Genomic DNA, 23,321 nt, shown 5'->3' with positions numbered 1-23,321 from the left:
TTCCAAGAGGAAATTAAACTGCAGGAGTTTCCAGGAGAGAGAGAGAGTGAGCGAGAGCGAGCGAGCACACCCATTGAGGGGTCAGGAAAGCCTGAATGGAGCAGGAGTTCAGCTGGGCCTTGGCTCACTGCCTGGAGTCAGCCCCCTGGAGCTTTGTCAAGGGCCACAGATGGAGAGCAGAGAGCCAGGACTGGGGGGGAGGGGCTTTGAAAACAAGATCCCCAGTGGAAAGATTGTTCACAGGACAGATTTCCAAAGGTTCCGGGTTCCTTCCGCCTCCATTCATTAGTTGTCTTCCTGTGTCTATGGCTGGGTTTATTGTTTTCTCGACTTTGTCCTCCATTGCTGAAATTTATTCCTCCCTGTGGTCTTTTCTTGGGCCAACACTTATTGTTGTAGTTTTTAATTGACTGATTGATTCTTTCAATGACAGAACTTTTGCTTGGTTCATTTCCAGCATGTCAATTCCCTTGATGACTTTTTTCTCTGTTTTTGGACTTCCTCTCCCAACTGACTAGTTCGCTCACTTTGGAGACTGTCTTGGGAGGGACTAGACTTCTTTCGTGTATCTACTTATTTAAATCATCTGTCTAGTTATTAATTCTTGTCAAAAGAAGGACTGTGAATTCACCATGGACATTTCAGCTGCCTTGGTAGTTTGGGGTTTCATTATAGGGTGTTGGTAGTTTGGGAATGAGTCACGGAGGAGACAGTCCTTTGGGGGACTCCCAGAAAGCAAAAGAACCAAATAAAATTAGAGCCAGGGTTAGGGAGAGGAGTTAAAACTAGGAGACACATTCAGCCCTACAGACTTTCAGGGCACCACAAAGAGACACAGAGATTAGGAGACAACAACCCTCCTTCTATGAAACCACTTGGCTCCTATTTGTGGTCTCTTTGACTTACATGCAACCTAAAGGGATCATAAGTGCACACATGCTAACCCTCGGTATGGGGAGAACAGGCAGCAGATCCTGTGGAGGAGGGCTTTCCTATCGTAAGACCAAAGAATATGCTGTTGGGTTCCCACAAATGGCACCTAGTTCTATTTGGAGCTCTCTTGTTGTGACAGGCTATGCCCCTAATTTGCTGAAAAGAAGCAGATGGGGTTCTGATGGATTTTGCAAAGGGCGTTCAGTCCACAGTCCATCTTCTTGGAAGTTGTGGTGATTTTCTTTCATGCATGTAACTAGGATATGATGAAGATGGGATAGGAATTGTTTGAGATGTTTGACAGCGAAGCATGGGAGAATAGAGGCAAGGGTCAGCTTGTCCTGCACAGCCTCACCTGGGTCTTAGTTTCAATTATGTTTCTGAACTTCGAGAATGAGCAAGTGTTTGTTAACAGTAGTATTTTATTCTCTCGAACCATGACTTATATCCTTCCAAAGGAAGAACCAGTCCCTCCAGGTCCAAGCATTCGGAGCAGATAGCCACCCTGATAAAGTACGACTTAGGTAACATGCAGGCATGTAGTGCTTAAGAATAGCTATTTGCACCGAATTAATATTCCTTACCTCTTAATAAGTAGTAGCTGAAGCAGAACACAGGAGCCACACCTCTACTGTTGGATAGTGAGCTTTTCACTGTTCTTGGGAAAGCAGGTAATTCAGCTCTCCACGTCCAGTAATACTTAGAGCAAACTGTTCCGTAATTGCTTCTAAGTTTGAAAGTAGTACTCTCACACACAGCTAAGTAGAGACTTGGTTTAGAAGAGAGTCTCCTTTTTATTTATCTCCCTCTCTTCTACATGTCATAACCCTGCTATCTACCCGTCCTTCCTTTCTTTTCCTTTCTCCTCCCATAATCCTTCTCTCTGCTCTCCCGGTTCCTCTTCACTTTCCCTTACTTCCCCCATCCCCCCACCGCACCCCCTGAGTTCCAGGGCAATCATACAGAGCAAATGGGGGGTTTGTATCCTGTCAAGTGTACTCTGGATTCCCAAACCTGTGCACAAAATTTGGGGGCTATCTACAGTTGTTACCTTTCTGTTAAGATGTATTATAACTTTCTTTAGTTAATTTGTTTGTTTGTGTATTTATTATGTGCACACCCATGTTCATGTGTGTGTGTGTGTCCCCATCCATGTAAGGGTATGCACATGTACATGTTCCACAAATGCTGAGGTGGAAGTTGGTTTTCTCCTTCCACTATGTGGGTTCTAGGACTCAAACCCAGGTCTGTTGAGCTTAACTGCAAGTGGCCTTACCCACTGAGCCGTACTGTGGGCTTCGATAAATTTTCTGGTTTCACAAAAAGTTCTATACCTAAAGATGAAAAGTTAAGAAATCCTGGTCTAATTCATCGCAGGACTCCTCCATTTGAATGCTGACTAACTGGAAATGTCTCAGAAACGCTGGAGCCACATAGCTTCATGGGGCTCAGGCCATAGCAGTGGCCAAGCCCAGGAATGTGGCTGCCCTTCCTGGCCACTGGAGTCAGTCTCCACCCCATTTGGCACCTCTTCTCAAGGTACAGGCTGGTGACAAGAGGCTGAGGGTGCTGCTTGTTCAACCAACAAAGTGAAATGGGGTGGGGGGGAGAGAAATGAAGAGGCTGAAGAAATATCTCAGCAAAATGTTCCTGGTATGCTTATGGCCGGAGGAATAAAGGCTTATGTTGGAAAGAGCAAACCTTGAAGGTCACTCCAGGGAAGTTTTCCCCGTGGCTGCCTATCGGGGGTCATGCTCCATTGTAATCAAATTGGGATGTTGGGTATATTACTCAGTTTTCCATTATGATAGCAGATTCCTGGTATAATCAACTCCTAAGGAGAGAAGTTTTGTCTGACAGCTTTTGAGGCCCCAGAGTGTCGGTGGCCATGGTGAAGCGACCCTTCACAGCAAAAGTTGATGGTAGAGCAAAGCTGCTCACCTTGGGCTCAGAAAGTCAAAAAGAGAAAGGAGATGAGACTGAGTCTCATAATGCTTGAAGGACATGTACTCACTGACTAGGCTGCACCGCGTTTCACCACTTTTCAGTGGGTACAGCAGCGTCTGCACACTGGAAGATGCGTGGGATCCACACCGTGGCTGGGCTTCTTAAGCTTTTTCCACTTACGAAACTTTTTGACTCAAGAAAATTCTGTGTGACCCTTGGGTATATCGGTATATAAAATAGGTGTACAAAGCCAATATTTACTATAATAAATCATAAATGGATTTTAGAACAGTTCTCTAGTATACATGTAATTTTACCATTTATTGAAGACAAAAGCAGATGGCTGTGCTTATTTTTTTATACAAAGCATTCATCTTGGTCAAATAGTGGATACTGCAGGGTATAGTGTGTCTTCGGTGTTTTCAGAGTGGATTAACAGTTTGGTTTTAGAATGATCATAGAATGCTGTTTTGCATGAATATATACTACATATACTATATATACTATATACTACAGTATGGCGAGGGTATGTTTAGTGCCTTTGCAGGAATTGTTGGAAATTCTGCCCTAATCCCAAGTCAAAATCATCTAACTTTTTTTTTTTAAATGAAACTTAAGTCAGAAACTCCAACTGCAATTTTTAAAATCAAGCATTCTAACACAGTAGACTCCAAAGACATACTGATTTGATACATGATAAATCCAAAATGATGTCATTTTAGAATGATACTGAAATCCTTGGATTTCTGTAATTAGACTATTCCATTTCTATTAGAGCCGGAAATATATGGACACTGAAAACACTGCAGCCCGTGACACACAGTGGTACTGAGGGGTTTGGGCTTCCATGGCCGGTGGTGCATGGTGTAGCAGTCCGTAAGTGCAATGAGTTCAGAGCCAAAGCCACAGTAAAGATGCTCAGTGCAACCCTGAATGAACTCTGCCAGAAGCCCCTCTGATACAGTGTAGGTTTGATTTTGAATTACTTTTGTCCGTTGTGTGTCCAGAAGCCTTTTCCTGTGACCTGACTCGCCACAATTCCCACATTCAGTTGTGTGACTTACAGTCGAAGATTCTACAAAACATACCCCAAGGTGTACGTTTACTTTGTTCTTTTATTTCAGTGTTTCTCCAAAGAAGAAACTTGATAGTTACTAGCCTGGAGCATTAAGAGAGAACTTGAGATCTCTATCCTCGGAGGTTGTGTAAGAATAGGGTTTGAACGTCTATAAAATATCAGCCAGCTAAACAAAAGTGGTGTATAATGCATTTGTGCCGAGATAACTTATTTAGGCTGGGTTAAGAGACTAACTAGGTGGCACTGGAGAGATGGCTCAGTGGTTAGGGGTGCGTACTGCTCTAGAAGAGGTCCAGAGTCTGGTTCCTGGCATTTGTATCAGGTGTCTCACAACCGCTGGTAAATTCCAGCTCCGTGGGATCAGGCACCCTCTTCTGGGGCTCCCTGGGTACTGCATTCATGTCTACATACCTACTCCCCTAATACATACATATACAAACAATTTTAAAAGTAATAACAAAAATAAATTAAAAAATCTGTCTGTATAAAAATAAACAGTCTGTCTTTACAGACTATTGCTTTCCAGGTCCACAGACCATCGGGGCTTCTTCAGCTTATAGGAGCTGGAGATATCTGGGTGGGCTAAGTACTGACACCTTGAGTTTATGAAGCTGCTTTCACAGTTACAACTGAAGGCAAGTCCTCAGGGTGTAAGCTGTGGGAAGTTGAGAAGTCACACGGGGTGCATGAGACAAGTTGTGGGAGGAAAAGGACCATGGGATGGCTGCAAAGCAGGGTTGGAGCCATGAGGGAGTCAGAGAGTCAAAGGAGGGACTCGTGGCCAGATGCTGAGGCTCTGAGAGCACAGACAGAGCTGCCTACCGAGAGGCAGGAAGCTGTGCTACGCAGATGGCACAGAAAGGGTGGTTTCTGAAATGAGTAGAGAAATAGACAGCAGGATTCACACAGGGTTGTGTGTGTGTGCGGGGCGGGGAGGGGGGAGGTAAGGGTGACTCATAGGTGACTTAGGTTTCTGCTCTGTAGCCTTAGAGGGATCTTGGTGTTGACGTGTTCCCAGGAAGTGAGACCCAGAAAAGAAAAAGGCACCGAGATGAGATAAATAGGTAATCACATTTCCTTTGAGCTGGTGTCGAGAGCATCCGAGTGCGTCATCGCAGAGGGGGTAAGGAGGGTGACACTGTCCTTGTCTGCTTCCATTCTGGGCCCTCTGTGGGTGTTGGATGTTGGGGTGGGACAGGCAGGGGAACACGGGTGAAAATGATAACATTGCTTCCCTTAAAACAGTCAAATAGGGATCCCTCTGCCTAACCATTGCGATCAAGAATAGTATAAACAGCAAAGTTGACAGCCATCTATTGAGCAAAGCCACTTAGATTATGCTGCTCTCTGTCCCTGATGAAGAAACACAAACTGTATGTGACAGTTTCGTATACATCTGTGTACCGAATCAGTCTTTCCAAATCGGTCCGTGGTTCCACGGATATATATGTGGTTCATGCTCTAAACACCATACGCTGCAGGAGAAATTATGAGTTTCAAAAGCATTCTTGACCCTGAATCAAGTTCATCATGGCTCTCTAAAGTCATGTGATGAGTCTGGGCTCTGCCCAATTTATGAAAGACTTGATCCTGGGTGAGCTGTATCCGTCTTCGCTCTGACCTTCCAGATCCTTAAAAATGAAAACATAATACTTGCCCACTGTGAGGCTGGAGGGATTCTCTGAGTTCGCATTTATCGAGCACTTAGAGCAGTGCCTGTCACTTCGCAAGTGACGAATAAGTATCAGCTATTATTGTCATCGTTCTTCTGTGGATTGCTCCATAATTAAGTACATAATTTACCAAGTGCCCGTGATAGGGATGACAGGAGCCAAGGAGAGAGCGTCTATATACCCAGGCACAGAAAGAACACAGAGAGACAGAGATTGCGTTGGTCTTAGAGGTCTATCCAGCACAGGCTGGGTGCCTGCCAAAGACTAAAGGTTGGTCTTACACAGTGTTTCTTCATATCAGAGACACCTGTTTGCTGGTCTATAGGATAGGAGTGATCTCATTTTATTTTTTCCTATGCGTATATATGGGCTCAAAAAAATAACATTTATTAAAATGTCTACATCTAGGCCTGACCTGTATTGAACCATTGCTCCCCTGGAAAGCAGTGTGTACAGGTGACAGTAAACCCAGGGTATGGGACTCATTTCTATGATGTGAAGAATCTTTTTCTATGAATCCCAGCTGTATACTTCTGGGTGAGTTTTTTTTAATCTTGTAGTTGTTTGTTTTTCAAATGGGAGTCATGGTTGTATTAACCTCTGTGGTTATGCTTAGGACTAAATTATCATTTCCTAAGTACTTAGAACAGTACCCAGCCCATAGCAAACACTGCTGCTGCTGCTGCATTTTCTATTCATATCAGGGCACCATGGGCAGACAGGTCGCTGGCTCCCATGCAGTGGGTCACAGTTTTCACTATTCTGACCATGTTCCACAGAATTCTTGTCCCACAGCCTCCTGCCTTCCAGACCTCAGTCTTGGAATTGTTAAAGGATATTATTATTCCTTTTTTATTAGTCTAGGTGTTGTACCACTTGGTGCCTGGTACCCGTGGAGGCCCGGATCCTCCTGGAACTGGAGTTACAGATGGTTGTGGGCTGTCATGTGGGCATCGAACCATGGTCTCCTGGAAGAATAGTGTTCTTAACCACCAAGCCATCTCTCTAGGCAAGGAGATTTTTATGTGGAAAAAGTAAGATCTGTCAATTATTTAAAAACATGTTCAAAGAGCAAACAAAATGAAGGTTTAGAGGAGGCATAAGAAACTAAGATATGTTCTTCAATTTATACATACTATTTGGATGATAATGTGGATACTTTGGATGATATATTGGATGATAACTATTTGGATACAGGTAGGACTTTTTGTCGCATAGATGATATTTGTAACCAAGCAATTTCTTGTAACAATGAATGCTTACTCCTGTGTTGTGTGTATATGTGTGTACATGTGATCATGCGCATGTGTGCACATGTGTTTATAAAATACAAGACTGAGTTCAGGTTTGATCTTTTCCCACTGTGGTGGCCTGGCTGTGCGTATGGAAATGATTGAGGCTGGGTTCCTGATGCTTTAAGCAGATCCGTGCCTTTGCTCTCCAAGGCCACCTGACATTTTAGTCTATTCAGCATGTGTGGTGTTAACTGTTGTTCCATTCTCAGTCAGGTATGCGGGACTTGCTCCCTGTCATGAGACGGTGGCTTCTTTTCATCTTTGCTGATGGCCAAAGGGTGTTGCTAAGAAGATGCAGCTTTGGAATTTGACCTTTGAGGGGGAGCTGTGCAAATAAATTCTGATGCTACAGGGGGTGCGCTAACCTCCAGCATACACACAATTAAAATTAGGCGAGGGCGTCTTTCTTTTGGAATAAAACTTAAAAGGGATGTAGATACAAGTCAGAAGAACACTTTTTCATTTAAAGTCCAAATTGCAGAATTTATAAAAGCTAGAAATTATAGTATCTCAAGCACTTAGCTCTCCTGTCTCTGTTTAACCAATTACACAAATAGCTGAGGATACTTCTAATTCTACGCCTCAATGGCTCTGTAGATGAGTTTTGCCGATAGAATTCACCTGCCAAACTAAAGCCCTGGGCAAGTTGCAGAGGCCACTGCTTCCCTCACTCTACCCTTTGTTGACCTCCTACCTTATAGGTCACATTTGCCATTTTGTTTTCTCTGACTTGATATTCTTTCCCTTGGCGACAGAAGATAGGCCAACAGCCAAGAGTTGAGGTGCAAGCTGTCTTCTCTTATTTCAACCACACTGGAATGCTGGTCTCATCAAACTTCTTATTAACTGCCCTTCTTTAATCTGAAACCAGGTTTTTCATGATGTATCTGGCGCGTCTGGTTGGCCGGTCTACAAATATTTATGTATTTTCATTATTTACTCATGTGCGAGTCAGAGGACAACTTTGGGAAGTTGGTTCTCTCCTGCCACCGTTAGGTAGGCTTTGGGAATCGAACTCCGGTCATCAAGTTTGCAAGGCAAGTGCTCTAACCTCCCCATGCATCTTACCAGACCCTAGTCATAGATTCTGATGTCTTAATACCAGCCATATTGTATTAGCTAGCTGTGCTGTATAAGAAGCCATCTCAAACCTCTATTCTTTCATGCTTTGTGTATTTGTGGGGGCAACGTTTATTCCAAGGTGTTGTCGGATTTAGTATATAGTCAAGGATGATTTCCAACATCAGATCCTCTTGCCTCAACCTCCTGAGTTTGAACACTAGGACTACCGGTATTTGTGTGGTACTAGGGATCAAACCTGGAGTTTTGCATATGCTAAGTAAACAGTCTACCAACTACATTATATGCCCAGCTCTACATGTCAGGACTTGAAGTAACAATCACTTTATTACTAGAGCTCACGCATCTCCACAGCTGGGGACTGGCTGGTTGAAATGGGGGGTCAGATAAGTGACTGCTCATTCCAGCTACATTCACTCATCTCCCTCGGGCTAGCAGAGTTGCATGGCTTGGCTTGGCTTGGCTCAGCCTATCTTGCCGTGCCTTTGATTTTTGTGGCTGCGCTCCTTCCTCTGGGATCAAGGGACCGACTAGCCCAGCGCATCCTTCTTATGTGACAGTAAAACTGTGAGAGCGTAAAGCCCATCTTAGCTAACACATTTCAAGATGCTATTATATTGAGAAGCTAACATGCACTGCCTAGGTTAAGTTACGTGGCCACGCTGGAGGCGCTGAGTTCTCGCACAGCAAAAGGCACAGTTGGAGGGTGTGATGGCGTATATCCATGTAGTTTGAATAGACTTAAGACTCACCTAGGGAAAGAGCCTCTGGATGCGCTTCTGAGGAATTCTGATTATGCTAATTCAGGCAAAATACTCCACTAAATATGGGCGGCACTGGGTTGGGGGCCTGGACTACCTAAAAAGGAGAAAGCTGGCTGAGTGCTAGCTCATCTCTCCCTGCCTCACGAGTACGGTGTGCTCATCTGCCTCAGCCTCCAACCACCATGCCTTCTCCACCCTGACGGGCTTCCCTCGAACTGTAACTGTCTCTTGAGTGGCGTGTGTCGATATATTCTATCGAAGCAATAGCAAGTCACAACTGGTACACAGAGAGGAAGCCGACCAGAGTCAGCAATGGGCCTGGGGTCTGACCTCAGGTGGTAATGGAAGGGACTTAGACGTCAGTCTCCTCGTCTACAAAAGGACACCTTTGAGCTTGGGCTTCATGTTAACTCAAAACATCTTCAAGATGGAAGACGGCCCTGCAGTACTGGAATAGAGGCATGAAGGTGACACCGGTTGCTTTTGTCATCTGAGCTCAGGGAGAGCAGAGCCGTGGGCCTTCCACTTGGAAGACTTCTGTAGTTTTCAAGAGCATCGACTTCCTTTCCAGTTACCACTGCTTGCTCTCTAGGCGCTGCTTACCAGACGGCCATGATTGGTGTTTAGATGGGACCAAAGGCTGAGCCTGGAGAGCAAACACCGCTCATTCCTGTTTCCTACCTGCTCCTGTCTGTTGAGAATGGTTTTGTTCAGCCAGAAGAACCTGTTTCATCTTCCTGTTGGGCTTCAAGTTCAAGTGTACTCTCTGCACTGATTTTACCTGTCGAGTGTATTGTGAGTTAAACTGGACCGAAGTCACTTTGACTGTAATAGCAGGACATGTGACCTTACCTCACAATCTACTGGGCTGCGAGTGTCATTTCTGCAAACAGAAGCTTTTGGAAGAGAGGGATCCCCACCCTCTCTCTGCCCCCATCTCCATCCCGTCCCAAGTGATCTACACTCTCACTCTGCCTCTCCCTCCCTTCCCCATTCTGCCCTAGCATGTCCTCCCTGTGGCTTCCTTGCTATGGATCGTCTTCTAATTCTGAGCCTCCTTGAGAGACTGACTGGCTTTCTTTTGGTCTGTGGTTCAGTTGTTTCTATAAGCTGAGCGGGGCGCCCGTCTGACCAGCAGAAGTATGTGTCACGTACAGAGAGGTGTCCTTCCTCTGGCAGCCATTAAAAGGTCCCTTTGTTCCCCACCAGCCCCTCCTGGTCCAGGATGTCGCCCACACCCGGTGACGGAAATCCCCCCATCACAGCAGACACTCAGCAGCTTAGGGAGCTCGCTCTGAAAGCAGACTGCCACCTCGAGAGTGGGAACCTGGCCTTTTCTGGCCTCAAAGGAAGTAGTTTATGGGGATCGAGTTTATCTCTGTGAACTTTTGCTTTACCACCCTTCCCACGCTTTCCCTCCTCAGTTCTTCTGTATGATGGTTTTCAAGTACCTTTTAAAAAAAAAATAAGGAAATTGGAGTCATATTCTTGAGTCTGTGTTCACAGTGGGGACTGCTTTGCACCCCTGAAGTTATGGGTCACCAAGCAGGAAGGGCTTGTGTTCAGATAGCAGAGAACACATGTGCTTTGTGTAGGCCCTGTCTTCGGAAAGATGGTGTCCAGTGAGGGCCGGACTGCTGGCTCTTCCTTTCTCTCTGCATGTTTCTAGCCTCTTGGCTTTCCCTTCTCACCCCACCCTTTGGTCCTGCAGGGTGGGGCTGAGTAATTTGCTCTGAGGCAGTTTGGTGTGGTTTAGGCTCCAGGCCGTGTGTGTCCAGTGACGGAGGAGCTCCACCGCTGGCTCGGTCTTGCTGCTTAGCAGTTGTTGTATTTCCCCCGGCCCAGTATTCATCACTAAAGCCTTGGTAACAAGGCAGAACCCAGGCTCACTAAGACCCTACCCTCCTCCCTAGATGAGTCCATTTCAGCCAAACAAACCCAGGGCTTTCGTGGGGGTCCGTGCAGTGTCTCTGATATCTTAGTTAAGTTTGAGACATGGGTAGGGAAGCAGAAGGGCAAAAACTAGGGATTAGGAACGAGAAAGAGAGAGACAGAGAGACAGAGACAGAGAGAGAGACAGAGACAGAGAGACAGAGAGAGGAAAGGGGAGAAAACAAATGGCTGTGGAGAAATCTTCTGTCAACCTCTTTTTCTTTCTTTTCTTTCTTATTTTTAACTATACTTATTATTAAATAGCACATTTACTTGGTTTAAAGACCAAAAAATATAGAATATTAACATTTTGGGGAGTGTTGTTGTTATTATTATTTTGTTCTTTCAAAACAGGGTTTCTCTGTGTAGCTCTGGCTGTCCTGGAACTCTCACTCTGTAGACCAGGCTGGCCCAGAACTCAGAAATCCATCTGCCTCTGCCTCCTGGGTGCTGGGATTAAAGGTGTGTGCCACCACTGCCCGGCTCATGTTTAAAACCTTTTAAAATAAATTTCAAAAGCTTCCCTCCCATCTTATTCTCCACCTCCTTAGCTTCCGTCTTGGTGTACCCTGGAAGCCTGGGGTACTGGCTAGTTTCCTTTACTGCGATCAAACACCATGACCACAACCGACAGAAGAAAAGGTCTACCAGGACTTATGCTTCCAGAGGGTCAGAGGCGATCCTGGCTTAGAATCCTGGCAGCAGAGACAGCTGAGAGCTAAAGACCACGTCTTGAGCTGTAGACCCTGGGAATGGTGTGTGCTTTTGAAATCTCAGTCTTTCCCTAGCCACCAGGGGCAGACTTCTTCCAGCAAGGCCACAGCTCCTTAGCCCCAAGCAGTTCCACCAAATCAAGTATTCAAACACCCAAGCCTATGGATGACATTCCCATTCAAACCACCAAACCAAGTTTCTGTCTTTCCATGTAACCCTTCCAGCACGTCCTCAGACTTATCATGTCCGGATGTACATAAATAGAAGCTTTTGGGGTTTGCCATTCAATTCCTCATCCATGCATCTCTATTCTGAAATGCGCACTTCCCTTTATTCTCTTCTCCATAGTCTTGGATCTTTGGTCCAGCAGTGGTCACATGACTTGCTTATACCTGGTGCCCCAATGTGCTCACGTGTGGCTTGTCCTTTTCCCACAGAGGAGGTGGAGAGTGAGAAATGGTACCTGTCTACAGAGTTTCCTTCAGCTACCATCAAGACAGAGCCAATCACAGAGGAGCAGCCCCCGGGACTTGTCCCTTCTGTCACTCTGACCATCACAGCCATTTCCACTCCTTTTGAAAAAGAAGAGTCCCCTCTGGATATGAATGCTGGGGTATATCCAGTTTTCTTCCTTATAAATATAAGTATCAAAAGGTAGAGATCTCTGGTCTCCAATAAGGCATTTGTCCTGGGAGGTACATGATTTTAAGGGAGAATAACTGTATATGTATGCATGAACTCATGTGAGTGTATATACACGAGGGTATCAAGGATATATTGTTATCAGCATCGATTGTGACAAGTTTCAAAGGCATTGTGTATGAAAAGCAGTAGCAAAGCTGATTTCTTTCTTTTTTTTTTTTCCCATAATTGCCTTGATGAAATTAAGAACACGGATGAATAGCCACAGTCAAAGGAGAGAAGTTGTTCATGGCCTTGACTTTTACCCCGGGAGGGGGGGGGATGATGGAGGTTATGGTAGAGGCCACAGTATTTGGTGCCACAGTGACTCTGCATGCTGGTTCCACATAGACATTTCCTTTCCTAATCCCCGCTGAGTCCTCCTCTCCCACCTGCCGATCCACACGTAGGAAGGAAGGAGTCTCCTCCTTGCTTAACTTAAGCCCATGGCTGTGGAAGGCAGAATTTAACAGCATTCCACCTCTCCCTGGGTGTTTTCGGTGTCTGATGGTTGACAGCCCAGAATCATGTTTGCATTAGCTTCTAGTTCAGAGCCTCACTTGTGTGGCTCCAGACATATCCGTGTAGTCACATCTCCCATCAGCAAGACGCAGTGTCTGTCTGGTCCTGAAAAGGTAACATTGGGAGAGGCCCAAACATGTTGCAGGCGCCTCATTAGGGAGCCGTGGGTTGCAGTTGACCTTCAGATTCCTTTCTCAAAACCTCTCTGGGTCCTGGGAGGGCTTTCAAGGTCTGTATTAGTTTTCTTGCTCTACAAGATTTTGGCTCACTTGACTTACATGTGTGTGCGTGTGCACATGCATGCATGTGTGTGTGTGCATGTGTGTGTGTACATGTACCACATGCGTACATGAAACCTCTGAGATCAGAAGAGGTTATTGGACCCCCTGGAACTGGATGGAGTTGCAGGTATTTGTGAGCTACTATGTGGGTGCTGGGGACTGAAGCCATGTCCGTAAGAGCAGCAAGTGCTCTCTACTGCTCGGCCACCTCTTCAGGTCTCAATTGGGTTTGAAGTATGTATGTAAATGACAGTTCGGGATCCTCTTCTCTTGCTTCTCTCCTTCCCCTGATGGGTTATTTTATAGTTAGATATTGCTATCAGTCACTGGGGAGTCTGAAGGGGAAGCATACATCCTGAGGCACACTGTCTTATTGCAGGACAAACTGGGGGCTGGTGAGTCCTTGAACATTTCCCAGGATATTTTTACCATAAATGTCTTTATCACAACACCAACAATACTAATAATGACCCTTGCATTTTAACGAGAGGTGGCAGGTCCCAGGTTTGGCTGTGAGACGATGCAGCACATGACCTTAGAGTAAGATAGAGTTGACAACTAGTCCCCGTTTCATAAAGGCTGTTTCTAAGTTAAAAGGCTCATGTTTGAAATTCCTTTTCCAGGGGGACTCCTCATGCCAGACACTTATCCCTAAGATTAAGCTGGAGCCACATGAAGTGGATCAGTTCTTAAACTTCTCTCCAAAAGAAGGTGAGCTCATCTTCTGCCCCTCCCACACTCCAGGTGCTCATGCTAAGGGAAATGGAGCAGCACAGTAGAGTGGAGGATTATAGAGGTAGCTGGCTGTATGGAATAATTCTGTTCTTAAAACGATTGGTTCCAAAACAGTATTTTGAAATATAAACAGTTACCTAGTAAAGTTATTTCTCTATATGTCCTTTATTTCCAGCTAAGCATTAGTGTGGTTTGATGCTTACCAAGGATGGGTTTTTGACCCATGACTGACTGCTGTGGCATGTGTGCGTGCGTGCATGCATGCGTGCGGTTGGTTACACTCACTTGTCCCTACGCCCTCCTGGTGTGAACCCACTATCAACCCACAGATACACAGTGGCAGTGCCTTAATAAAAACTTGAGTTTTAACCCTCTGTACATGAAGTTGTTGTGTGTCTACACAACCAGGGTGTGTCCTTAGCTGCTCTATTTGAGTGACAGTTGTGATGAGTTCCCTTCCTTGGTAATGTCCTGGTGGTGCTGGGCCTCTCTGGGCTTCTTGTCGTTCATTTAGAACCTGACTGTGCTATTCTTGGAGTTGTTTACTTTTTGTTCATTCTCTACATCTTTTTAATTTTACTTTTTTGACATCCCCTTCTGTGTTCTCCCGTGAGACCAAGCTGGGATCCTGGACACAGTCTCTCCACCTCAGGAGGGCACAGGAAGCCCTCAGTATCTTATTTATACAGAACATGGAGTCCACTCTTCTTAATTCTGTTTCGGTTGGTGCTACACCTCCCTTTTATTTACATGTTCAGCTCATGTCTAGCTGTGCTGTTCATTGCATGATCAACAAAGTCAGTGTACACAATTAGAATGACATATGTGCTAGCGTGCAAAGGAGCGGACGTTGTGTGAGCATGGGAGTATGATCTACCTTCGTACTTTTAGGACCTGATTTAGGGCTGGCTTTGAGACCATTGACACAGGGTTGGCCCTTTACTATCTGTAAAGGACTTAAAAGGCAATATTATCCATCTGGATCTGTGCTGAGCCTTTGTTTCTTGGCGTTGAGCAGCCCACATCCATGCCTTTGAGCCTGATCGGCTGCTTCCAAGCGTTTTCTTTCATCTTTATGACTGCTTACTACCAACAAATGTATCTTGTTCTTTTTTTGGTATGTTACGATGTGGTTCAGAAAGTGTCACAACCCGAACAATAGGTCCCCATAGTGGCGTCAGGATCTAGAGTCACTGGAGGAGAAATGGCAATCCTTCCTCATTATCCTGGATAAAGACAGATAAAGAAATTGAATGGCCTGTGGACATCAAAGTTTGGGGGCAGAGTAGCTTGCAGTCCCCCTGCGCCTTCCACAGCCTAGGAGCAGCCTTTCAAATGATGTTTAGAAATCTGAGCCTGCAGCACCTGTGGCCAGAAGGGCCGGCTTTTCCTGTCTGCTTCTCTCTGTGGGATGCCCGCTGCTTAGAAAGGAGAAAAGCATAGCTTAGCCTGTGCCAGGCCTGGAGGCAAAGAAACTTTTGGTGTCCTTGGGGGTTTAGCTGAACTCCCCCACCCCCCATCCCCCAATAGGGAAATCTGATTCCTGGAATTTTTTTTATTTTATTTTATTTTTTTTTTGCTTTTGCTGGGTTTTTATGAATTTTAACACACACTGTCATATACTCATGGCATAGGGGGAACCTTGGCTAGTATGCAAGACATGCCAGCTTTCTAGCCAAGCACATGATGTGTTAAAGGGGCATCCTCAGCCGACGACCCCTGACCTACTCAGGTTTGTAAAGCATGCAGGTGGCCTGTGGATACAGAAATGCTGCATGAAGCTGGGATGAGGGACCCTCAAATGTAATGTCCCTCAGCAACAGGGGCTGGCAGAACAGAACAATCTTCTTTCTCTCTCTCTCTCTCTCTCTCTCTCTCTCTCTCTCTCTCTCTCTCTCTCTCTCATTAGATATTTTCTTTATTTACTTTTCAAATGTTATCCCCTTTCCTAGTTTCTTCTCAAAAAATCCCCTATCCCCTCCCCCCCCCCCCCCCCCCCCCAACCCACCCACTCCTGCTTCCTGGCCCTGGCATTCCCCTGTACTGGGGCAGAGAACCTTCACAAGACCAAGGGCCTCTCCTCCCATTGATGACTGACTAGGCCATCCTCTGCTACATATGCAGCTAGAGACACGAGTCCCACCATGTGTTTTCTATGTTTGGTGGTTTAGTCCCAGGGAGCTCTGGGGGTACCGGTTAGTTCATATTGTTGTTCCTATTAGGGGGCTGTAAATCCCTTCAGCTCCTTGGGTCCTTTCTCTAGCTCCTTCATTGGGGACCCTGTGCTCCATCCAATGGATGGCTATGAGCATCCACTTCTGTATTGTCAGGCACTGGCAGAGTCTCTCAGGAGACAGCTATAACAGACTCTTGTCAGCAAAATCTTGTTGGCATCTGCAATAGTGTCTGGGTCTGATGGTTGTTTATGGGATGGATCCCCAGTCTCTGGATGGTCATTCCTTCAGTCTCTGCTCTACACTCTGTCTCAGAACAGAACAATCTTGTTCAGAAAAAAAGAAAGAGGGAGCCCACAGGGTCTTTAGGCAGGTGCACCCCAGGTAATGATCTCCCTTCAAAAGCACATTCCCACTGGAGGTGCTAGCTGGATGCCTATTGGGTGCTCCAGCCTCAGGAATGTGCCCTGTAGATAGACTTTAGGGGAGAAGGCACCTTGTACCCCCTTTCTTTTTCCTATGACTATTTATCTCTCTAATTGTGGATGTAGGGTTTCTGAATGAAGAATGCCTGGCCTCCTTCCTACAGGCCCTACCGGCTGCATTCCTCCAGAAACAAAGAGGGCTTTTCTCCAGGAATTCCACGAGAGCCTTCAGGTTGGCAATTTCCTAAAAGAACAAACAAACTATACACTACTAACGCGATTTGCACATCAACCCGTGTAAACTCTCTGAGAAAAATACAGCGGGACATTGGGTGTAGCTCAGCTGATGGAGTGCTTGCATGGTATGCAAGAAGCCCTTCACCCCACCCCCGGTACCATAGTAAACCCCCGGCATGGTGGACCGGTTCAAGCTCAGCATCACAGAGGTGGGGGCAAGAGGATCAGAAGGATCAGGGCTACCCTCAGCTCACCAGAATTCAAGGCCAGACTGGGATGCATGAGAGCCTGTCTCAAAATATGTCACAAAAATAAAACGGTAAAGAAACTCAGTAAAAGATCTTGTCAGCACCGTGTCAGGAGTCCCCAGCATCCCAGGCCACCCTTGGGGTCATCCTTTTCTTGGTGTCTCACGCACATATCTCCCCAGGGTAGTTTTGTGCTGGGACTAGTAAGTGTGAGTGTGATTCTATACTTTCTCTCTCTCTCTCTCTCTCTCTCTCTCTCTCTCTCTCTCTCTCTCTCTCTCTCTCTCCTCATACAACAAGAGGACTTCCGGATACACTGTTCTGCACCTGGCTCTCCTCTCCTTACTACATCAAGTCTTAAAGAACTTTCTAGGTCAACCCAGAGAGAGCCCCCTCCCACTCTCTGCACCTACCCTAAATCTCCCAGTGTGGAGATGCATGTTGTGCGTTGAACTGCCCCCTGAGTGGAGAGCTACTCTTCTGTGGTGGCTGAGATGAGCCCTCTTTGTCCGCAGCCTCCGTGGATCAACTGCACTTACCACCAACACCACCCAGTAGTCACAGCAGTGACTCTGAGGGCAGCTTGAGCCCCAACCCACGCCTGCATCCCTTCAGCCTGTCTCAGGCCCACAGCCCTGCCAGAGCCATGCCCCGGGGCCCCTCTGCCTTGTCCACATCTCCTCTCCTCACAGCTCCACATGTAAGTATCCGAGAGGACCAGGGATCCTCTCAGTCTAACTTTTCATCCTTGTAATGAAAATTTTGTTGAACGGTTAGAAGTCTCTGTTCATGCCATGTGGGCCATAACAAAATACCCAAGTCTGAGTAAGTTAGGAAGGAAAGATGTTTGTCTTGGCCTCATGGTCCTGGAGGTGGTGAAGTTCAAGAGCATGATGCGGGCATCGACTTAGCCTCTGGAGAGGATGCTCCATGCATGGCAGGAAAGCAGAAGGAAGAAGCAGGAGTGGGAAGGACACATGCAAAGGAGGCAGGGAGGTTGGGTAGCAACACAGCCCCATGGTAACTAATCCCGGTCCTGTGAGACCCAATGCACTCCTGCCAAAGGGCACTGATTTGATTTCTTCGTGCCCACACTTCTCTAAGGTACCACACTGGAGACCAAGCCTCCAGGTGGGGACCAAAGCAGTGTAGCACCCTGAAGAGTGTGTTTATAAAGACCTGCCTACACATCTCAGGAGTTCTCTTTTCAAATGCAGATCCAGTTCTTATCCTCATGTTTATTTTCCAGGGCTGGAAGCCTCAGGCATAACATTTCTGTTCTTTTCCCTTCAAAGTTATAGCATAAACATTTGCCATTAATGTAGAGGACCCTTACTTAATGGGAGCTAGGAAATGCCTTTCATCTTTTACATAAGCATTCTTGGGTGAAATTTGAAAAGAAAGTCTCTCTGAGATTAACTTCTCTGATGTCAAAAGCTTAAAAACAGTTTAATCTTTGTGTGTGTTTCGGGGCTTGGGGGGTCTTAACCCAGGGTATTATGACAAAAATCTCAGGTCATCATTCATCCCACACACAGGTGAAAAGGAGGGTAGAAAATTCACATTTTATTGTTCTAAAGAGGGAATCCGATGTCTATGAAGTCTTCAGAGTTACAGGCAGATTTTTTTTTTAAACTATACTATTTTTTTTTAAACACATAACAAATTTTAAACACAGTATTTTATTTTTTGAGAATTTCGTGCATGCAGTGTATGTGATTAACACATATAAATGAACTGTTTTAAGAATAGGAACCATGTATCAGCACGCTTTGGATAATTTTGAGAAGATTCACTTGTCCCCATATGTTTTAGATCTTAACAACATGTCGTCGCCACCACCAAGAACAAAGGCCTTCATTGGCCATGCCTGACTTCTCTAGTTGAACCTGGATTTCACTCTTTCACACATGTTGTGTGTCTGCATCTCCACCCCGTATTCCGTGTTTCCCTGTTGTCTACAGGACCCTGGAGCCCCTGGTCCTCTGCTTGTATTAAGCAGCTCCCCCTTTGCTGTCTCAGCCTCCTGAGCTCACCTGCTCTGAGCAGGGCGTCTCCGGTTACTCTTCTGAGTACAGCACTGCCCTCTGCTTGGATTACCTGCCTCGTCCTTGTCTATCATCAGGTATCCAGAAAGCAGCTTTCCAATCTCCTCTCCTCCCCCAAGCCTCCTCCCATCTGTAAACTCACAAGGGCTCTCTTTCTCTAAAAATTGAATGGTCTTCCAGTCACCGTCTAAGCTCAGCCTTGAGCTGCCCTCGAGGTCTCAGGGCTAGAGCTCCAGAGATGGGGTTTGTTTTCAGTCTCCTTGACAGGGAGCATGGAGATCACGCACTAGTGAGTCAGCTTATGTGACTAATGTAAACACGTCACTATGCTCTAGGCTACACGCCACGGACTGTGGCTCCCATCTCCATTGCTGAAGGCCAGCATAGGACTCCATGGAAAAAATGCCTGCTGGTGTGTCACAACTAAGGGACTTCAAGCCCCTTAGTTGTAAGTGGAGGGGAAGAGAAACTGTGGTGTGGAGAAAGCTGGTGATAAAATTAACCCTTCAGTAGGGGAACAATGCAAGTCTTGAATGAAGCTGAACTCTACGGGAATTTTCCATTGCCCCTAGGCCTCCAGGGATGTGGGGTGGGGTGTGAACTCTATACTGTTACTTTGTGTGTGCTAGATAGTGGGGTGTTCCCTGGGAGAAACAGTGGATGGAGGCCTCTGCAGCTTTTTCTTTGATTGAGAATTATGGAGTTTAACACCCCCATATGGGATACTGGGGAGGTGGTTCAGGGGGTCAGAACATTTGCCTTGCAAGCATGAAGACTTGAGTTTGAATCACAAGTACCCACATAAAAGAGCCAGGCATGACTGCCCCCCGAGTCTGCGACACCAGCATTGGGGGGTTGGGCCCCCAACCTAGGTGAAGACAAGAAGCTTCTTGTTCAATGGGAGACTCTGCCTCACTAAAAATGCAGAAAGGAATAGAAGATGCCTGCAAGCTGGGCGTGGTGGCACACGCCTTTAATCCCAGCATTTGGGAGGCAGAGGCAGGTGGATTTCTGAGTTCGAGGCCAGCCTGGTCTACAGAGTGAGTTCCAGGACACAGAGAAACCCTGTCTCGAAAAACAAAAACAAAAACAAAAACAAACAAACAAAAAAGAAGATGCCTGCTATTCTGTTCTAGCCTCCATATATGTGCACGGGCACATGTACTCTACATGTATGCACCACACATACATACATACATACATACACACACATATGCATACATAAACACACATACATACACATATGAATACATACATACACACATGAATACATACATATACATATGAATATGTACATACGTACATACATACACACATGAATGCATACATACATACATGGCACACAGTACTCATGCCACACACACATATGTAAATAAAGAGATAAACCATCCACACGGGCACACCTTCTCTATCTTTGCTTTTACTTCAAAGCACGTATGTCTGACCCGCAGCATAGGAGGCTCTGTTCCCTGCACGGGGAGATTCTCCACACTCCTTGTTGAGGTCACTCTTCAGTCACTCCTCTCTGACCTTCCTGTGCTCCCTGGTCTGCACAGAAGCTGCAGGGATCGGGCCCCCTGGTCCTGACGGAGGAGGAGAAGAGGACCTTGGTTGCTGAGGGCTATCCCATTCCCACCAAGCTGCCCCTGACGAAATCTGAGGAGAAGGCCCTAAAGAAAATCCGGAGAAAGATCAAGAATAAGGTGAGCTGTTCCACTCTAGGCATTGCTGTGACAGGCAGGAGAACTGAAACCTCAAGCCCCACCCCCAAGGTCCACAGTGGGACTTCCTGTAACCACCAGGAGCACAGAAACAGTCTGCCCACCGTGGGTGTGAACTCACACCAGTATGGGCTCCTTGCTGCATGATAGCCTGTTCAGAGGCAGGAGGAGATACAAGAATCTCTCTTTATCTTTATCTTTAAAAATCCCAGTCGTATATAGTATTTTCTCCTCATTGTTCAATAAATATGTAATTTATAAGCAAATACAGTTTTATGTGGTGTCACTTAAAAGCTTGGATTTTTTTTTGTTGTTGTTGTTGTTAGTGGTCTGTGATTAAAAACAAACTTCTGCAAGCCACCTAGCCTCGGTTGCCTCCGGAGCTGTGGCGCAGACAAAGGGAGCAGAAAGGGAGCAGGAGAGGAAGGCGGAGAGAGCAGAAGACACGAGAAAGAACCAGTCACACTTCACCCTCATGTAGAGCCAGCAGACAGTTTACACATCAAGCCCAGCTGGCTGATTTTATGTATAATTGAGCCAGCCGAGGTCCAGGGAGCTGACATCATTTTTCTGAGCTATTTCAACCATCAGTCTGTGACCCAGGAGTTTGTCGGCGGGTTGGGAGGATCTGTCTGGGCCGGAAGCAGAGTTAGTGATAAGTAGGGGAGAGTCCACACTTTAAACAAAGCGGGTCTGGCCCCACACACGAGTGAGGCCGGCTTTGCTGGCCCCTGTGCCAATGGCCTCCCGTGTCCCTTCCATTCACTCCCGTTTTACTTTCAAACACGGAAATTCATCCCCTTCCCCTCCTTCTTTCACAGATTTCTGCCCAAGAAAGCAGGAGAAAGAAGAAAGAATACATGGACAGCCTGGAGAAAAAGTAAGCCTGCTCACTGGCTGGTTTTATTTATTAGGTCAGATTCACCGAGCCGGGCGACGGTCTCAGTTTGGCTTTGTGAAACCCCGTCCCGATGCATCGGCAGTGTTTGCCTGCCCCCTAGTGGTCATGTCGAAGGAACTGCTTTTAACTAGGTTGTGTGAATTCCGGCTTTCTGACGGAGCTCTTGAGTGCTTCCAGGCTTCTGAGTAACCATTAGACTTTGACATTGCTGCAGCTCCTCAGAAAAGAGGCCCAGCTTCCACCTACAGGAGCAGTGTTGTTTAACCAGTTCCTACTGGCCTCAGATGACACAAATAAGACTCTGGTATTTCCTGTACTCTGTAATGCATGCTGTGGGCAGACAGAATTTTTTGCAAAAACACATGAAGGCACCTTTGTTCTTTTGAAAGCCCTGGAATGCCCTGGGGCCTCAGAGAACCGTGTGGATTAAAGACCATCTCTATCGGCCCTAGAAAGTAGTTCTCCAGTTGACCAATTGGTGTGATTTCCGGGTAGACCCTGGAAGGCCCACCAATGAGTCTTTCTTATTTGTACATGTGAGGTAAAGCCCTGGCTGGCTTCTAACTAGTTCTAGAAGCTTCTATGGAGAGTTGTCCTTCTATGAGCTGGTTTGGGAGTAGGCAATGTAGCATTAAGGACTCCTGTTCTGTTTTCTTGGGTTTCATCATGTCCTGGAGGTATCCCCAATCAATGTTATTTCTGTGGTTCTCTCTTCTCTGTGTCTCTGGGCATGTGCGCTCCAGCACTTCACTGCCCTGGGATCTGGCCCTGTCTGCCTTTAACCTGAGCTCCAAGCTATGTATCAGGGATCCACAGCAGTGCAGCTCCCTGGTGACTCTTCAGCCTGTGGTCTAGTGTGGGATGAGAGCAGCAGGTAGAGGTGGGGAACCTGATTGAGATGCCTCATGTCATTTATGTATGTCCAGCCTTGAAGAGAGCCCTGGCCTGCCGTGTTGTCCCTGTGAACCCTCCTCGTCTTTCTATTCAGGCTGCCCCAGCTCTTCCTTACTGACCACCCCGCCCCTTTCTCTGTGACACCAAAGGCCCCTGGCTGAGCAGTTGCCCTGTGGAAAGTAGCTGAGTGTCTTTTTGCTCTCTCCACAGAGTGGAGTCTTGTTCAACAGAGAACTTGGAGCTTCGGAAGAAGGTGGAGGTGCTGGAGAACACCAATAGGTGAGTGTGGCCAGAGGAAGGGGCCATAGTCCAATGGTAGGGACCGTAGTCTAATAGCGGGGGCCATAGTCCAATGGCGGGGGTCATAGTCCAATGGCAGGGGTCATAGTCCAATGGTGGGGGTCATAGTCCAATGGCGCGGTCGTAGTTCACGTCCAGAGTGGGAGGGATAGGGATTCCACCAACCAGGGTACTTAAGGAGCTGACCGCCACCTACCAGTTTCTGTTTCATGGGCTCCCCCATTCACGCACATAAGCCACCTAGGTGCTCTTGACATTTTAGTGGTTGGTGTGGAGGATGGTCATAACAAGAGCTATTATACGGAAATTTAAAAGGATTGGGCTGGGGGTGTGGCTCAGTCACAGGAAGCCCTTGCCTAACATGCACAAAGCCCCAGGTTCAATTAATCCTGTGAATTTCGGTAGAGAAAGATCCGATTGGGTTTCACTCTGGTTCAGGAGCAAGGGGTTTGGGTGTGTTAAGACACTTCACCTTTGATTCTGAATGTGTGTTCATGGGCCCACATGGTACTCACCTGTGTTCTGAAAATGCCCTGAGTCAAAGAATCCTGTCACCCTTAGTAAAGTATAGGTCCAGCGAATTATAGGTCCAATAAATCATTCAGATAAAAACTTCATTTGGAGCTAAGAAAATACGAATCAGCCATTACGGGGCCAGCATTAATGCCTACTAACAAAATGTCAAAGGCTACAGGGTCTGATTAGATCTCTTCACATGCTTTCAACAGCAGCTTTACA

General features: G+C 46.4%; 1 protein-coding gene across 2 annotated transcripts in view; it reads left to right on the top strand.

The window, feature by feature from the left end:
- The window catches only part of Creb3l2 (cAMP responsive element binding protein 3 like 2), a 109,435-nt gene that overhangs the window by 66,845 nt on the left and 19,269 nt on the right, over positions 1-23,321 (top strand). For both annotated transcript variants that reach the window (XM_021190251.2, XM_029535693.1), the window contains exons 3-8: positions 11,854-12,029; positions 13,524-13,611; positions 17,235-17,419; positions 20,324-20,470; positions 21,310-21,368; positions 22,494-22,562. In XM_021190251.2, coding sequence (XP_021045910.1) covers positions 11,854-12,029; positions 13,524-13,611; positions 17,235-17,419; positions 20,324-20,470; positions 21,310-21,368; positions 22,494-22,562 — 724 coding nt within the window. The remainder of the gene's footprint in view (positions 1-11,853; positions 12,030-13,523; positions 13,612-17,234; positions 17,420-20,323; positions 20,471-21,309; positions 21,369-22,493; positions 22,563-23,321) is intronic.

This window comes from Mus pahari, chromosome 2 (assembly GCF_900095145.1).
Source record: "Mus pahari chromosome 2, PAHARI_EIJ_v1.1, whole genome shotgun sequence".
Taxonomy (NCBI): domain Eukaryota; kingdom Metazoa; phylum Chordata; class Mammalia; order Rodentia; family Muridae; genus Mus; species Mus pahari.
The sequence above is the reverse complement of the archived record's forward strand: the minus strand, read 5'-3'. Positions and strand labels throughout refer to the sequence as shown.